General features: G+C 31.2%; 2 protein-coding genes across 3 annotated transcripts; both read left to right on the top strand.

The window, feature by feature from the left end:
- The first annotated feature begins 2,444 nt into the window (after positions 1–2,444).
- LOC133699085 (cysteine-rich receptor-like protein kinase 10) lies at positions 2,445–6,646 on the top strand. Of its 2 annotated transcripts, XM_062122221.1 has the most exons (8): positions 2,445–3,286; positions 3,403–3,519; positions 3,611–3,816; positions 3,925–4,135; positions 4,285–4,522; positions 4,777–4,927; positions 5,019–5,363; positions 6,307–6,646. In XM_062122221.1, the coding sequence occupies exons 1-7, from the start codon at positions 2,503–2,505 to the stop codon at positions 5,319–5,321; spliced, it is 2,010 nt and encodes a 669-aa protein (XP_061978205.1). In that variant the 5' UTR covers positions 2,445–2,502; the 3' UTR covers positions 5,322–5,363; positions 6,307–6,646. The 2 variants fall into 2 exon arrangements, with proteins under 2 accessions (XP_061978205.1, XP_061978206.1); XM_062122222.1 differs by lacking the exon at positions 6,307–6,646 and having other exon boundaries at positions 5,019–5,496.
- Positions 6,647–11,293: 4,647 nt separating this feature from the next.
- On the top strand, positions 11,294–14,256 carry LOC133699313 (cysteine-rich receptor-like protein kinase 15). Its single transcript, XM_062122523.1, has 7 exons — positions 11,294–12,139; positions 12,386–12,499; positions 12,590–12,780; positions 12,936–13,146; positions 13,248–13,485; positions 13,584–13,734; positions 13,822–14,256. The coding sequence occupies exons 1-7, from the start codon at positions 11,344–11,346 to the stop codon at positions 14,119–14,121; spliced, it is 2,001 nt and encodes a 666-aa protein (XP_061978507.1). The 5' UTR covers positions 11,294–11,343; the 3' UTR covers positions 14,122–14,256.
- The last annotated feature ends 3,299 nt before the right edge of the window (positions 14,257–17,555 follow it).

Here is a 17,555-nt window from a genome sequence, read left to right as displayed (position 1 = left end):
CTTTGTAATTTTTTTCTTTAAAACACTGTGAATTGTTACAAGGTTTCCCTACATGGTTTTTTTTTGTTGTTTTTGTTATCATTTTTTCAAAAATTATCTTTGTCGATTTTATTTTTTTAATATTGAGTTGATTTAGAATTATAATTACAATAAAGCTAAATCATGTGGGAAAAACATTGTAAATTTTCTCGCAAAACACTATGGATTACTACATAGTCTCCCCACATGATTCTTTTTTTCTTATGATTTTTTTGAATTTTTTTTTAATATTGAACTGGTTGAGAATTACAATTACAAGTAATTACAAGTAAGGCTAAATCATATAGTAAAACATTATAGCTTTCCTCGCAAAACATTGTGGATTGCTATAGTGTTTCAAACATGGTTTTTTTTTCTTTTTTTGTGTTTTTTTTGTTATAATTTTTTTAAAATTATCTTTTTCAATTTTATTTTTTTAATATTGGGCTAATTGAGAATTTAGCTTTGTAATTTTTTTTAAAACATTGTGGATTGCTGTAGTGTTTTCCCACATGTTTTTTTTTGTTTTTTTATTATATTTTTTTTGAAAATTATCTTTGTTGATTTTATTTTTTTAATATTGAGTTGGTTGAGAATTATAATTACAATAGAGCTAAATCATGTGGGAAAAATATTGTAGTTTTCCACACAAAACATTGTGGATTGTTATAGTAATTCCTTACATGGTTTTATTTTGTTATGTTTTTTTTTTAAATTATCTTTGTTGATTTTACTGGGGAAAACAGTGTAGTTTTCCTCAGAAAATACTGTGGATTGCTATAGTGTTTCCCCTCATGGTTTTTTTTCAAAATTATCTTTGTCAATTTTTTTTTAATATTGAGCTGGTAACGAATTAAACTTTGTAATGTTTTTTCTTTTTATTAACAGAAAAGATAAATTATGTGAGGAAAACATTATATCTTTCTTCACAATTTACTAAGTGAATTTTATGAATAAAGAGATATAAAAAAATCCTAATAAATAATTACATAGTTATTCTATGAATTTTTAAACTAATTAGGAAAAATAACTTTAATAGGTATAATATTTAATTTTCTAAACTACATAAAATTTATAAAAACACCATTAAAAAATAATTTTCCAAACCATATAGAAATAAAAATAATTAATTTTATTTCTAAAAATCCCCCGCATCCTAAACAGATAGACGATCAAATAAACTGATTTATATTTGTTTCAATACACACAGCATATATAGTCATTACAATGCCTATGTAAGCAAGTATCCAAGTATGGAACTAACTCCAACCGAACCTCCTGAAGAATAGGATTCAAGCTATTGATAAGATTTGTATACAATGGAACTCTAATTATTGTGTTTCATTAGAACTCTGCAACATTATCTCTACTGTATATATATAACCTCTGATTCAATGAATAAAGATGAGTTTCTACGTTCCACAATCAGATTTCATCTCCACAGCCTATGACCACTCAGAGGTTCAATACACACAGCATAAAAATAATTTTAATTATTTTAAATACTGATATAAAAAATAAAAAAACATAAAAAATCATTATTATTATACATTTTAATTAAAAAAATATTTGTGAAAATTACTTCATACTATATCACCGAATACGTACCTCGAGGCTGAAATTTAAATTAATGAAGTAAAAGTGGGCCGATCGTAAATGCAGTTTCCTACAGTTTTCCAAGTACGAAATATGAATCACAAAACTAGTCTTGTTCAAACTCGGAATTGTCGTTCACAGACGAACATTGAATATTCATGAAACATTGGTTAAAACTTTGAGTCCAGGTCAAATATTCATTAACGTCCAGCCATGTTCTTAACAAATCTTACAAATTACATAAGACCTTCCTGGAAACTACACACCACGAATAGATCGCTGTCAAAAATTCAGTATTCATTGTCTAATATAGTTTTGTGGACCATAGCAAGTCCATTTTTCTTTTTCAACACACACATGCATGCATATATATTGTAAAAAATGGAAAAAAAATGAAGTTATGAAATAGGATGCAACTGTTTCATGAAGTTATGAAATAGGGTAAAAACTTGATTCGTATTTATTGATTTTTTTGGTTGAAATTTGATTTCATCCGAAAAATTTAATCTTATCGATGATCTTTAAGATCTTTGCTAATGTGTTGAGTTTTTTCCAAGGATATGAAATTAAATTTGATAATTAAATATGAATTTAATCCAAAATATTAATTAAAATTCAGTGGTGAGTGACTCATTTAATATTACCTTATATTCTTATAATTATTTGACGGGGGACTTCGTTCTATAACAATATTTTTCTTCTTGCCTTGATTTATCCCAATTCTTCCAAGAAAATTCCCATGTGCTATGCTTTTGGATGACCCACCATATTAGACTGCTTTATATATATAAATATGGCCTCCCGGCCGTAAAGAAGACAGAAAACAATTTCAGCTACACATTATAGATGATTCTTGATAGCTAGTGTCCAAATCTCAAAACACAAGATATGGGTCACAATTTCCTTCTTGTTAAAAAAAGTTTTCAAATGCTTTTGCTGTATTTTTCCATTGCCAACCTTCTTGATCTTGCTTATGCTGATCCTCCTTACAGACTTTGCTCGAACAAATCTAGTTATACAGATAATAGTCCATTTCAAAACAATCTCGTGACCCTCATGGCTTCTCTTTCTTCAAATGCTTCAGTTTCAAAAAATTTCAATACCTCTACTGGAATTGATCCAGACCGAGTGTATGCTCAATATATGTGCCTCAACTATGTAACAAATGAAAGCTGCCGTACCTGCGTAGCTGCAGCATCTCAAGATATCAGGCAGCTTTGTCCAGGAGATAAGGAAGCAGTTGTGTGGGGAGAGCTATGTCAATTGCGCTACTCGAATCAAAGATTCTTAGGCCACTTGGATGTTTCAGGAAACATTCCCCAATTTAATCCAAAGAACATTTCAAATCCAGAACATCTTAGTTTTGTAGTCAATAAAACCTTGAGTAGTCTTATCAAGAAGGCAGCTTTTGATTCTTCAGCGAATATGTATGCTACTAGAGACGAACCTTTCACTGATAGTGACAGCTTTTTCTCTCTAGTACAGTGCTCTACAGACTTGTCTCCAAATGATTGTTACAGATGCGTTGAGGTTGCCATAAAAAATGTTACGACTTGTTGCTATTTTTCTCGTGGAGCAAGGGTTTTAAGCCGCAGTTGCTATTTAAGGTATGAGTTATATGCCTTCTATGACGGCGCATCTGAATCTTCTCAAAGTCTGGTGACCGGAAAAGGTAATAATTTGCTTATAGATCAATTAAGACGTAAAAAGTGGTTATATTTGGTTGTATTTGCTAATAAAAAAACTATACTTCATGCACTGAAAATAATTTCTTTTCCCTAATGACAGGCAACGAAAGCAAAATATGGATAATTACCATCAGTACTGTGGCATCAACACTTTTGGTGGTAGCAATTTTAGGCTCCTTCTTCTGCCATCTTGCAATGAAATTCAGAAAGCGAAAATGCAAGGATTCTTCTTATGAAATTAATTCACTAACATGTTCTTTTTGGTTTTCTTTGTAACCCTTGTTGACTTCTTGGATCTTGTCATACAGGTAAGAAAGAAAATACTAGTCAAGATAGTAAATTTCGTGGGTTTGATCACCCAAACCGCAATGATTTCCAGCACCAAGATTTTCAGAGAGATGGCCTTAATGATCGGGAATCCGCAATTATGGATTTGGCATCCATAAATGCAGCTACCGATAACTTTTCTGAAGCAAACTTTCTTGGGCAAGGTGGTTTTGGCCCAGTATACAAGGTAAATGAATTACAATATCTTATGTTCAAGCTCAAATTACCTTACGAAGTACTCTAGAGAAGAGATAAAAGGAGGTTTTACTAATTCCTTTGTTGTGAATTTTTGAAGGGTATACTGAGTGATGGAAAGGAATTAGCAGTAAAGAGACTTTCAGCTTTGTCCGAGCAAGGCAAAAACGAGTTTACAAATGAAGTTCTGCTAATCATGAAACTTCAGCACAAAAATCTTGTTAAGCTTCTCGGTTTTTGTGTTGATGGAGGGGAAAAGCTTCTGGTCTATGAATTCATGCCTAACAACAGCCTAGACATGGTCCTCTTTGGTAACTAGTCCACTTTAATAAGTTTCTTAATGTTTTGAAATCAGAAATTTCCATTCATTGATCTCAGATAAAATATGCTGAAATCTTATTTCTCAAATACTGAATACAAGCAATAATTTGATTTCGTATCAATTTTGATTTAACTGTAGATCCGAGGAAAGGTGATCAACTTAGTTGGAGAAGTCGTATTCATATTATAAATGGGATTGCGAAGGGAACTCTTTATCTCCATGAGGATTCTAGACTTAGAATCATCCATCGGGACCTGAAAGCTAGCAATATCTTGTTGGACAATAACATGAATCCGAAGATTTCTGACTTCGGAATGGCAAGGATCATGGAAGCTAATGAAGGCGAAGCCAATACTGTTAGGATAGTGGGAACATAGTAAGTGAATTTTCACCTGAATTATCTTTGTATATTAAGTATAATCACTTCATTAGTTACCCGATTTCCTAGACAATAATAATATAACAAAGCATAATGACATGATCCATCATTTTCCGTGTTTCATGTTTCTAACTAATTTTCCGAGTCTGGAGTTTTTTGGGCCACCTCTGTTGGAGCACAGCACATAGGGCTTGTTGGATATTTACTTTTTCCAGGATTACTAAAACTTTCCTGTCCCTTCTGTTGAATAGTGGATACATGGCACCAGAGTATGCAATGGAGGGACATTACTCCACCAAATCTGATGTTTTTAGTTTTGGAGTTATTCTGCTGGAGATCATAACCGGAAGAAAGAATTCTGGATTCCACAAATCGAAACGTGCTCCTAGCCTCCTAGCTTATGTAAGTTTCTTCGGCATAGAATACACATAATCACTTACTTGACACTATGATAAAAATGTTTAGTTAAATGCACTTCCGAATCCTGAATCAGGCATGGGAATTATGGAACAATGGAAAGGAACTCGAGATGATAGATCCAGTGTTGGCTGATTCATGCTGCTCTGATGAATTTTCCCGATGCGTGCGTATCGGTTTATTATGCGTCCAAGAAGATGCTAGTGAAAGGCCAGCCATGTCGTCCGTTGTTTTAATGCTGAAAAGTGACAACTCAATTGATCTTCCCCAACCTCAACGGCCGGCCATTTTTGCTGGGAGATTTACAGACCACCACGAGGCAAAAGCTAATGATTGTTCTGTCAATGGCCTAACAGTTTCTGATATTTTACCTCGTTGATGAAGCTGGTGAATGAAGGGTGTGACCACGAAGCCCTCTTAGGTATGTCATTGTTTCTCAGTTACAAAACACGTTCATTGTTTCTCAGTTACAAAAATTGGTATGAAAGAGTAATAATGGAATGAAATCAATTATCTGTTAAAAAATTTGTTTAATATAATTGTTTTTTACAATATTTTGAATGTGGATACTGAATATTTGATTTGGTATTTACAATGATAATTGAAAATTTTGGTTGATAGTAATGTAAAAGGTATACATGGATGGAGGGACCATGAGTCACCAATCACTGAAAGTATAGGGACTTGGATGACCAAAATTCCAGTAAAGGAGTTGATATGACTAATTTTCAAAACTTGAGGGATTACAAATAATAAAACTAGTTTTATACTAACTAGCTCACACAACACTCACTATGAATAACTAAAGCACACTCAAAACACACCACACCACACCACACCAGGGGTGGAGATTGGAGAGGTTGGTAGGCCACGCCCCCCCCCCCCCCCCCCAAAAAAAAAAAAAAGCTCATTAATATTTTAATTTTTAAAACTAAAACTAGTAAATTTTAAATTTCAAAACTAAAACTAGTAAAATCTAAGTTTTGCTTTCCTTTAAAAAAAGTTATCTTAAAATTTTAATCCTTCTCACTCTGCACCACTCCTTAAGATTAATAACCTGATAAAAAATATTTTTAAAGTATTTTTTATTTAAAAATATATTAAAATAACATTTATTTTTTTAAAAAAATATTTTTAATATCAACATATAAAAATAAACTAAAAATATATATATAAATTAAAGTTAAAAACAATTAAAAAAACACAGTTTCACCCCCAATGCAATCACCACCTTAGTGTTCTCTAAACCACACTCAATTGATGGATGCAAAAAATTGGGAGAGGAAACTATTTATAGTATCTTTTTAACATAAAAAGCAAAACTAAAAAAGGTGCATTAATTCACCTCTCCCGAGTCCATGCAGATCGCACGATGAGATTGTGCATGCCATGAAATTTCAACTTGGTCCCGTGAAGACAAAGCATGCATTACACAGTTGAAGACAAAGCTGCTGGTTCCCTTTCATGTCGGTGCTGAGTATCGGTAGAAGATGCGAAGCTAGGGCAGACAAATACCGTGTTGATAACAAGTCAATTTTCGTGTATTGGATTCTTTTGCATGAATTATTAAAAAAAAAAAAGAGTACCAATGACAAGAGAAGAAACTTTTTTTAGTCAATAACTTAAATTCAATGTTACCTTATCTAATCATTGTTTAAAATGATTAACAAATTGAAGTCAAATTATCCATGCATCACATGTACATATGAACTTCATTAATGTAATGAAATTGGAGGATTACGCACGACCAAGTTGGATGACCCCACTTTACAATTACTTTTTTATCCTAGTATTAAATAATAAAGTGCATGCGTGATTTTAGTGGGTTTTTTTTCTTTAATTTCATTAGTTAATAAAACACATGTAAGGAACATGTGTAATTAATAATATTTGGTTATTATCTTAAAGTGAAATAGGTAGGGATAGTATGGATGAAAATGACATGTCTATGTTTTATTTCTTACTTTAGAAGTCTACATTCAAACTTAGTTGATTGGGGCATAGCTTCCTTTTCTCTTATAATCCGAATATCCCTTTTGTTTCTTCTTTTGAAATTCAAGTTTATGGATTAAGTTTTGAAATTCAAGAAAATATTAATATTAAAAATAATTTTAAAAAAACAAAAATACTTGTGAGGACATGGATTCTTCGAAATTAGAGTGAGATTATCGATGTCTTGATGTATTCCTTACTAGTTTTTAAGGGACCCCGAAGCCAGATTTTGCGGTGGCCCCCATAGCAAATAATGCTTGTGGTAACCATGCGACTGAATGAGAGAAAAACTAGGGAATTATTTATTGCTGATATTTACTATTATCACTTTATTCTTGTTGGAACATTTTCAACATTATCTATGAGTTATTATTTTTATTATACTGAATATTTATTTTATTAATCAAACTTACTGATCTTACTTTTTGTAAATGTTAAAAAAAAAAAAAGAAACTTTGAGGGTACCTTAACCACTTAAGTTTTGGATTTACGTTTTGAATTTACTCTCTGATGATCAAGAGTGTTCGAGTCTTTTTAGGGTCAGTAGAGGTTTATATAGTCATTAATTTTAGAGTATGTGAGATTAATCGAATTACGGATAAGTTGTTAAAATATTTATATTAATAATAATTAAAAAAAAAAGACAAGGAAAGGAAACCGGAGAGGGGAAATTAAGCCTGCATAGCTAAAATGAAATCGCAAGAGAAGACCTTTAGCGGAGACATGACTTTGGAAGGGAGCATATTTCATAATTTTGCACTTGATTATTTTTATTTTAATCTTTTTTTTAATTGTTAAATTTTTCTAGAATTTGTATGTAAGTGGTTTTATATAATAACATTTGATAAGGAAAATAATGAATGAATAAAAATTGATCGAGTTTTTGAACTTTCATATAACTTTGCCATGCTGTCTTCTTTGAGAATTTTTTAGTATGAATAAACTCTGTATCCTTTTTACTACCAGTCTTGTAAATTGTCATTAAAATGCAATTAATCTTTAAAAATTTTAAAAAATCACAACCCGTAAAATCCCAAATATAAATTAAAGCAAGAAACTTAATCTCCATTCAATTTAATTTTAAAAAATAAAATTAAAAAAAAACAATAAAAAAATGAGAACCAAACATGGAAAAAAATGATGATAAAATCACAAGAAATACATAAAATTTATAAGTCATTCTAAAAAAAAATCAAATGAATAAAAACTAAATAACAAGGTTAAAATTAAAAAAACTTTTCAATTTAAAGTAATTTTTCCAAATAAAACAAATAAAAGAGAGAACAAATCTCAAGAGAAAAGAAGTTTAAGGGTTAATGTGAATTTTTTTTATGGGCAACATGCAAACCGAGGCTGATAAGAGAGAAATGAAGGGAAAAAAAAGAAAATTGAACCGACATCAAATTTGACATAATTATTATATACGCACTATCTAGAAAGAAAAAATACCAAGACGCATCAAATAACATGGTAAAACAATGTTTTCAACCACTGTAGTTAGCCACACACATTATTCAAAAGTGACGAGGTAGCTGACACGCTGATGTAGCGATATATTTTTTAAATTTTATGTATATGAAAACAACATCACCTCCGGACCCGGTAAAAAATCATTATGAAATGATGAATTGACCCTGCAAAATTCAAGATACTGCCTGTCGAACTTGATGTCGATGTTATGAAGTAGATCTATTCCTTTGGATTGCGATGGTGAATTTAAAAGTATAGAGCTATTTTTGAAGCTAATATATTAGTGAATGAAGGGGATGTAAAGATTACGTTAGGAAATTTCGAGATTATGCACGAACCATGTGGCTAACAGACCATTAGGAAACATGGATGGCGAGAAGCACCAATCCTGGAATAAAGTACTAAATAGTGGCTTCGCTTTGGTAAAAGCACTTTGTTAAAGTAAGCAAGACTGAAAGGAGCCATCAACGGGTAAAGTAGCAAATGCCTGCGAGCAGGAGAGTCTTTATGGCTTTCCAACAATTGAAGAGCCATCCATTACAGGACTTTCTTTTCTTGTAACTTAAATGTCATTTGTTTGATGACTTATTTTCTCAATTTTATAGCAAAGGGAGAGTTTAATTTTTTATAATAAACCAGAGGACGAGTTTTTCTCAAATCCGGAGAGTATATTTTATAATTTCAAGTAAATTTGTCTTTATTCTAATCTTGTATTAATTGTAAAGGCTTCCTAGAATTTATTACCTTTAATTTATCCAGACAAGTCTTATTAGCAAATTAGTACTCTAGCATTTTATTTTAATTTTTCTTATTTTTTTATTATTAGAGTATTCCATTTTTTTTATTTAAATAATTATAATAGCCTTTTGACAAATAAAAAAATTAATGAATAAAAGTTAAATTTTTGCGTTCTATTGTGTTTTTTTTTTTTTTAAATTTTAATTTTTCCTGGGGTTTATATGTTTTCTATATTTTACCTAAAAAATTTAATTTATTTCAATTAATTAGATCCTGTATCTTTTTTTTTTACTTTGCATATAGGACAATTAATTTAACATCACATAAAGCATGATTATTTTTTGAAAAATCAAAATGCTCCTTGATGACAACATCAAAGAAAGAAAGAGACATGGTGGTGGAGATAGATCAGAATGGGGAGTGTTTTGATGAAGAAAATTAAAAGAGAGTTAAATAAATTTGAAAATTGATTTTTATTTAACTATATATAGTATTAACAAAGGAAAATACGAGATTACTAAATGACAATTGAAGGTGGTAATATTTGAGAATTTTTTTTTAAAAAAACTAACCCTATCAAGTTTTATCATATTTGTTCTAATAAACAAATATATTTTCGTTTTCATCTTTGTAATTTCAATTATTTAATTTCATTAATTTCCTTAATTACTTCTTTAATGAGATTGTGTTTTTTAATAATGCAATTAAAATCCACACACCCGACAGAAATGGGGGAGGGAGAAATTGGAACAAAGATGAAAGATGTAAGATCTAATTGAAACAAACCAAAGATTTTAGATGAAATTAAAATATATCCTTTATTTTTTTGAGTTTTTTAATAAGACCAAATTCCGTATTCTTTTCTCCATACGCAGCATTAAGACGTACAAGAAGACTTTTCATCAAGTGACTTTTCTCTATCCTTCGATGCACAAGCTGCATAAAATAGCAAGAGAAGACCTTCAACTCTTGAACCCCATCGAGGAAATAGCAACCATATGCGAATAGGCATTTGAGATTCTGAGTGGATAAGTCTGGACAGTACTCCTCGTGGCATGGAGTGTGACTCTTGAATGTATTTTCTCATAAATAAGACGACCGAAGAACAAGTCAATTTTGGTACAATCAGGGCGGAAGCAGGGGAGGTAATACAGGGGCGGCTCCTGAAAAACATTTTAAAATTTTTTATTATTTAATATTTTTTAATTTAAATAAATAAGCTTTTTAATAATATATATTATTATATTAATTTTGGCCCAACCCTGTAAAATACACCTAGCTCCGCCCCGGGTACAATGATCCCAATAGATAAGATTAATAAAGATGTTTGGGGTTGTGGGGTAATATGTTTTTTATTAATATTTTATTTTATTTTATTTTAAATTCATATTTTTAGTGTTTTTAAATTGTTTTAATATATTAATTAAAAAAATAAAAAAAATTATTTTTATACATCATCTACCACCCTCCAAACACTTCTTAATAGTCCTACTAAGAATTGAGAATAATTCAAAATCTAGATTAATTCAAGCAGGGAAATGGTTTGATAAAAAATTAAAAAAAAATCATCTAGAATAATCAAATATATAAAATGTCAGGGATTTCAGTGGAGATCACATACAACAACTTGTAACATTCCAACGCATGAGTTTTTCAAACTAAGAATATATTATTCCAATTCTTTTGTTAACAAATTCCGTTTTGAATATTCAATATTCAAACTCTTTTGAATATTCTGCTAATATTCTTAACAACAGTGCTGCATCTAATAATTAAGCTAATAATTGAAGTCATTTTATATCAGATTCTGAGTTTAGTAAGTAATATCATTCTATAAGAAATGATACCATGACTACTCTTTTCAAAAAACGCTCATGCTATCAAATTCTATTTATAAAATTTCACAGCATTAATCCAAGTAATGGATTTTGAATAAAATACTCCGTCGTTGTTTATAAAATATTAAAGAATATAACATAAATTATATTTTGAAGCTTTCCTTCACTATTTCAAATGATTTTTTTAGTATAATATTAGAGTTTTCATGATTAAAAGGTTATAAATTTGAATATGAAGACTTTTATTAATATTTTTATGTAAAGCCGCCAGAAGTTGCTTGCGTAAATGGAATGCCTTGCATAAATTTTTTGCTCATCTCAATCCTAGCTTTTTATTGCTTGTCTTGTCTAATTTTTGCTAAGATGTTCATCCAAAATATAATTATGACCAGGCATGCACTTTTAGCCATGTGTTTCTTGATTATACTTCTTTCAATGCTCTTTGCCCTTGTTCTTGCAGACCCTCTATTCACTATTTGTTCAACTACTGAATATGGTAACTATGATCTGAAAAGCCCATTCGGAAAGAACGTGAAGATTGTCCTTGAAACCTTGCCTTCCATTACTTCATCAACCGGCTATAACAGCACAGCTATCGGTGAATTCCCTGACAAAGTCACTGGCAAAGCACTTTGTAGGGGAGATGTCACTTCGAGTGCTTGTCAGACGTGTTTGAGAGATGCAAGCCAAAAACTGTTGAAAGATTGCGAAAGTAAAGAAGCAATCATATGGTATGAACGATGCCAAATTCACTACTCGTTTGAGAATATAACTTCATTGGATGTTTATGCCGGGAAGTATCCAGACATGGAATCTCATAATAAATCCGTATCAGATCCTGTTCATTTCTATGACAATGTAAGGTTCCTCATGGACAACCTGTCAAATGAGGCGGCGCTCAATCGTTCAAAGCTCATGTTTGAAACTGGGGAAATCAAGTTTTCAAGGAACGAAACCATATATGGCCATGTACAGTGCACTAGAGATATCAGAGAAGATGAGTGTCAGAAATGTTTGAGCTCTGCTTTGATTGATCTCAAGGGATGTTGTTCTTCAAAGCAAGGTGGAATTATTGTTAGTAGGAATTGCAATGTAAGATTTGAGCTGTACAAATACTACAACACCTCAAGTCACTTGATAACATTCCCAACTCCTAAAGGTGAGTAAACAGAATTTGTTTTTACTGATAAACTGTCAGCAAACAGAAGTTATGTTTTGATTGCACTTTAGTAAGAAAGGGCAGTACCACCAGTAACTCTTGGTGTTTCAAATGCTGGCTTTACTCATAATTACCAAATTTGTTAATGATTGATATTGTTACTATTAATTCATTCTTTGAAAGGTAATGTATTGGTACCAAATTGTCCAGAATCCTAGTCCATTATTAAATGATATGCTTTGCAAGGCAGGAGTAACTGGAAGATGGTGGCAATTATTGTGTTTATACCTACAATGGTGCTTACAATAGTCATTGGATCTTTCATTTTCTGTCTGAGGCGAAAAAGAAGAAGACAAAGAGGTATCTGAATCAAGGGATCACGTCTACTTTAATTAAATAGGTTAATTTACATCCGAATTCAAAAGTACTAAAACTCCTATTTTTTGGCAGACATGGAAAGAAGTCACCTAACATTTTTAAAGGAATCAGCAAGTCCAATAGGGTTCACAACGACAGAAGAAGGTCAGTTGGTAAGTTCTGAGGACCTGCCTTTCATGGACTTAAATACTATCAGAGCAGCCACAGACAACTTCTCCGACTCGAATAAGCTTGGACAAGGTGGGTTTGGCACTGTTTATAAGGTAAGTTGTAAAGGGGCTTGTCTGTCACAATCCACTGAGATTCAGCTGTCTTTGCAGTCCAACCCTCTAAAAGGAAAACCCAGTTTTTTATTCAGTTTGACATGGTTAAATATTGCTTCAGTTCACAAAATTTTCCTCATTGCAAATTGTTTCAGGGTATGTTAACAAATGTGAAAGAAATAGCTGTTAAAAGGCTTTCAATAAAGTCATGGCAAGGTTTAGAGGAGTTCAAGAATGAATTCATGCTAATTGAAAAATTACAACACCGAAACCTGGTGAGGCTGTTGGGATGTGGCATGGAAGGAGAGGAAAAGCTGCTCATATATGAGTTCATGCCTAACAAAAGCCTTGATATTTTTATCTTCGGTCTGTTCCATTCATTTATTTTGCCTTTGAATTCTTAAATTTTACATTTTCAACAATTAAATGACGCAAGAGGCTGAAGTTTCTTCTTATTCAAATTTCAGATGCCGAAAGACGTGCACAGCTTGATTGGGAGACATGTTACAACATAATTGGTGGCATTGCTAGAGGACTTCTTTATCTACACGAGGATTCGCGGCTTAGAATCATTCACCGGGATTTGAAACCTAGCAATGTTCTACTGGACCACGAAATGGTTGCCAAGATATCAGACTTTGGCATGGCCAGAATTTTCGGCGAAAACCAAAACAAAGCAAACACCAGAAGAGTAGTAGGAACGTTGTAAATCCTCTTTCTTCTCCGCTATTTCTTTTTTCTTGTATTCTGACGATTTTGATCCGTAATTTTAATCTCCTGGGGTTTTCTTACATGTGAAACAGCGGATACATGGCTCCAGAGTACGCAATGGAAGGAATATTCTCAGTGAAATCGGATGTCTTCAGCTTTGGTGTTATACTTCTTGAGATCATAAGTGGGAAAAGAAGCAGTGGTTTTTACCTCACAGAGCATGGCCAGACACTCTTAGCATATGTGCGTACAATATTTTCCCTACCCTTGAACATTTTCCCTTAATCTTGGCAGGTAATGTTATGACATATTATGAAACCAAATTCACAGGCATGGAGATTATGGATCGAAGGGAAGGCAATGGAGTTTGCGGATCCTTTGTTGGTGGAAAGAAGCCCAGCAGAAGGGATTTTGAGGTGCGTGCATATTGGGCTGTTATGTGTGCAGAAGGATCCAGCAGACAGGCCCACAATGTCATTTGTGGATTTAGCATTGGCAAGCGACCCAATAGCTCTTCCTCAACCCCAGCAACCAGCCTTTTCTCTTGTTAAAATTGTTCCAGCTGACAAGTCTTCATCAACAGATCGTTCAGTGAATCAGATGACAGTCTCTAGTTTCTTACCGAGGTGATTGTCAATGAAATTGCCACTATGTTAATGTGTCCGGCAACAGGCATGGTTGGGAATATATTATTTCACTAGTGTATAATAACAATGTGTCTGATATTCTTAACCACTTTGTTTATGTGCCATGCTTGTGAATGAACATATTCAACTTGTGTCTAATTTCAACAACAACAACAACGAGAAAATAGTGACATTTAGTTACTTGATTAGCACTTAATCTCCTAAAAATGAGCTAGGTTAGTAGTCCAGATGCAGTAGGTTGATTGGTATACCTAGGTAAATACAAATATGGGCTTAAAGCCTACTTTCCATCGGATTTTGTTTTTTTCGAAAATCAAAACAAAAGAATATTCAGATTTTATTAATGTGTATTTAGTTAAAAAAAATATAATCATAAATTAAAAAGTCTATGTATTTAATTAAATAAATCAAGAATCATATTTTTTAATAATTACAAAAAAAAAGTGTTGATGTATTTATTCGACTCTCCTCACTGCGAGTTGGATATTTTTTCTCTAATACAAGAGAATAAATGTGTAGGTATTGTTAATGTGTTTTTTTAACCAAAATATATTAAATTAATTATTTAATCTGTATTAAAAATTATTTTTTAAAAAATACATATTAAAAAATATATCAATTAAAAAAACAAAATTTTAAAAAAAAGTGATATACACACCTAGCCCATGTTTAAAAGGGATAGACAATATGTTATTTGCACTATTGACAGTGGAAAAAAAAAAAAAAGCTCAATCATGCATACCTGGAAGTGTAAAGTAAAAAATATCTCAAGTGTCAAGAATAAGAAATAATAAATTTTTTTAGAAAAAAATTTAAGGGAAAAAAGCAAAAAATTACAAAAGAATATAGATAAAATAAAAAGAATGTTGATAGATATGCCAAATTTAAGGGGAAAAAAGGAAAAAACAACAAAAGAATTCATGAAATGTTTTTTACAAATCTTCCATTCTATAGTACAGCTATAGTAAAAAAAAATTAAAAAATTATAAAATCGCCATTTCTCAAAGAAATTCAAAAATTACAAATGACTATTTCTACATTGATTTATCATTTCCTTTCAATATATATATATATATATATATATATATATTGTCAGTTGGAGGCTTACCAACTTGTATTTGAAAGGTGTAGATTTAAACCACTTTAATGAATGTGTTATAGCTGTATCTTGCATGAAAAAAATATTTGAATATAAAATAATAATATCTAAATTATTGAAAACTTTTTAATATTATTATTATATTCAACATAATAATTCAAACTTGAAAAATCATAATCTGACTTGTGTAGGTTTAAAAACAAAAAAAAAATAACAGAATTCTCAAGTTGACCTTAGAATACAAACCTTAATTAAGTCAACCTAAAGATATCTTATCTTAATTTGATAACACTAAAAAGAAGTTAATGAAAAACCAACCTAAAGATACCACAAAAGAACAAAAAAATCAGGTAGCCAAAGAGTGAAGTACTACAGGATGTGAATTATTACATAATTACTACCTTCATAAATCCTAATTAAGAAATTCTATTCAGACATCATCAAACAAGAAAAACAACTTTCCAACGTAGAAAAACGCACACAAAGAAGAACTAACGGTACATGGTCTGCGCAAGTAATGATCATTATACATACCTTAATCCCACGGCAAAGCAACATAAATTCCAAATTAGAAATTTCTGCATGATTCCGATAGTTGTGCTAATACTGGTGGCCGTGGGTGATTCGCTTCCTGAGAATTATTTTCGAATGACTTGTAAAAGTATTCAGTAAGGAAAATCTTTTCTCAACCACCAAGCAAGAATGCTTTATATATGTCGAACATTCACATATATCCAGAAGATATATATATATATATATATATATACACACACACACACACTCAAAAAGAAAATAGAACAAATGTTCCAATAACGTTGCACATACATGGTACAACACTTTTTCCAAGCACTTATGTTCTTATTTTTGTACCTCTCTATACGTACATACCCAGTAAAAGTACCATTTATAATGTATTTGCTAACTTCACATATAGAAAATTATTTTTAAAAAAATAATATTCAAAATATGTAAAAAAAAAAAGATATTTGAAAAACAATGAATATATCCTCCTACAGGAGTAATAGCATTGGGAATTTTTTTACAACAGTGAAAGCTTGACGAGCAATGTTGCATGGAGGTAAAAGGTCTACGGATCCCAAAATAAGCTATATTGATGAAAGATGTTGAATTTATTAAGAATTCATATCAATCTATAGACTTATTTTGACTTTAATGTTAAATAATTAAATACAAAATTAACTGTTTAGATAATATATTTAAATTCATTTTTTCAGGGGGGAGAGAGAGAGAGAGAGCGTATTAATACATATTTGTTATATATATATATATATATAAAAAAAAAGTCAAAGAGAGGAGAATTTCATTCCTGTTTAGATAAACGACGTGGATGATAATTGTATCATGTAGAATAGAGAGCTATTCTCGTCCGAAGACTCTCTATTAAAATTAATTAGGAAAGATATTTTTAGGTTTCTTTGTTTGTAATAAAAATGTATAAGATGTTGGCGTCTGGTATCCCTTCCAAAGGTCCCTTTGGCGTTTATACCCCTACGGTTCATGTGATAAGGGTACAAATATCTTATATAGTTATTGACGTGAGATACAAGGGATGAAGACAATGAAGATATAAATACATTTTGATTTAAGACATAGAGATATAGAGATAAATTTATTTTTGGAACATATTTGGAGTAAATTTTTATACTTTCAAAATAAAAAATACAAAGTGAATATGTTTTCAGAAATCATATTTATTATTTATATTTTTAAAATATCCTGTAAAAAACTCTCAATTCTAAAATATTCAAGACATGTAAAAATACAAATAATAATTATTATAATTTTAAAATCAAACTCGGGGGTCGATCTATAGTAGAGCCTAGATCACTAGTCGAGGCACGGGTCACAAGTCGGGTTGACCCGATTCAACATAAGAATAAAAATGGTTATGGTAATAGTTATAAAACACTATTTGGTGGTCGATCTCAGACAGGCTCAGTTCACAAGTGAGATTGATTATTGACCCAGGTGAACATAAGAATAAAAATGATTATTATCATAATTTTAAAACTCAACTCGAGAATTGACTTGGGATAAGGTCCTTGTCACATGTTAGAAGGATTAACCCGTGTTAACTCAGGTCAATATAAAATAAAAATGGTATCATAGTTTTAAAAACTTGATTAGAAGGTCAATCAAAGAGCAAGGCTCCAGAGCAATGTAAGAATAAAAATTATTATATCATAGATGTAAAACCCTATTCGGGGATCAATCAGGGCAAGGCTCAGGTCACATGATTGGGAGGGTCAACACATGTTAACCCTAGTCAACGTATAGATAAAAATAATTATTATCAT

This window comes from Populus nigra, chromosome 7 (assembly GCF_951802175.1).
Source record: "Populus nigra chromosome 7, ddPopNigr1.1, whole genome shotgun sequence".
NCBI lineage: Eukaryota > Viridiplantae > Streptophyta > Magnoliopsida > Malpighiales > Salicaceae > Populus > Populus nigra.
Note: the sequence above shows the minus strand (reverse complement) of the source record. Positions and strands in the feature narration are given on the sequence as shown.

Excerpts from the sequence above, each read along its gene's own strand:
- LOC133699085 (XM_062122221.1), top strand. The coding sequence starts at position 2,503 with ATGGGTCACAATTTCCTTCTTGTTAAAAAAAGTTTTCAAATGCTTTTG. Across the intron at positions 3,287-3,402 it reads AAGTCTGGTGACCGGAAAAG|GCAACGAAAGCAAAATATGG; the intron begins GTAATAATTTGC and ends CCCTAATGACAG. Across the intron at positions 4,523-4,776 it reads GTTAGGATAGTGGGAACATA|TGGATACATGGCACCAGAGT; the intron begins GTAAGTGAATTT and ends TCTGTTGAATAG.
- LOC133699313 (XM_062122523.1), top strand. The coding sequence starts at position 11,344 with ATGTTCATCCAAAATATAATTATGACCAGGCATGCACTTTTAGCCATG. Across the intron at positions 12,140-12,385 it reads AACATTCCCAACTCCTAAAG|GCAGGAGTAACTGGAAGATG; the intron begins GTGAGTAAACAG and ends ATGCTTTGCAAG. Across the intron at positions 13,486-13,583 it reads AGAAGAGTAGTAGGAACGTT|CGGATACATGGCTCCAGAGT; the intron begins GTAAATCCTCTT and ends CATGTGAAACAG.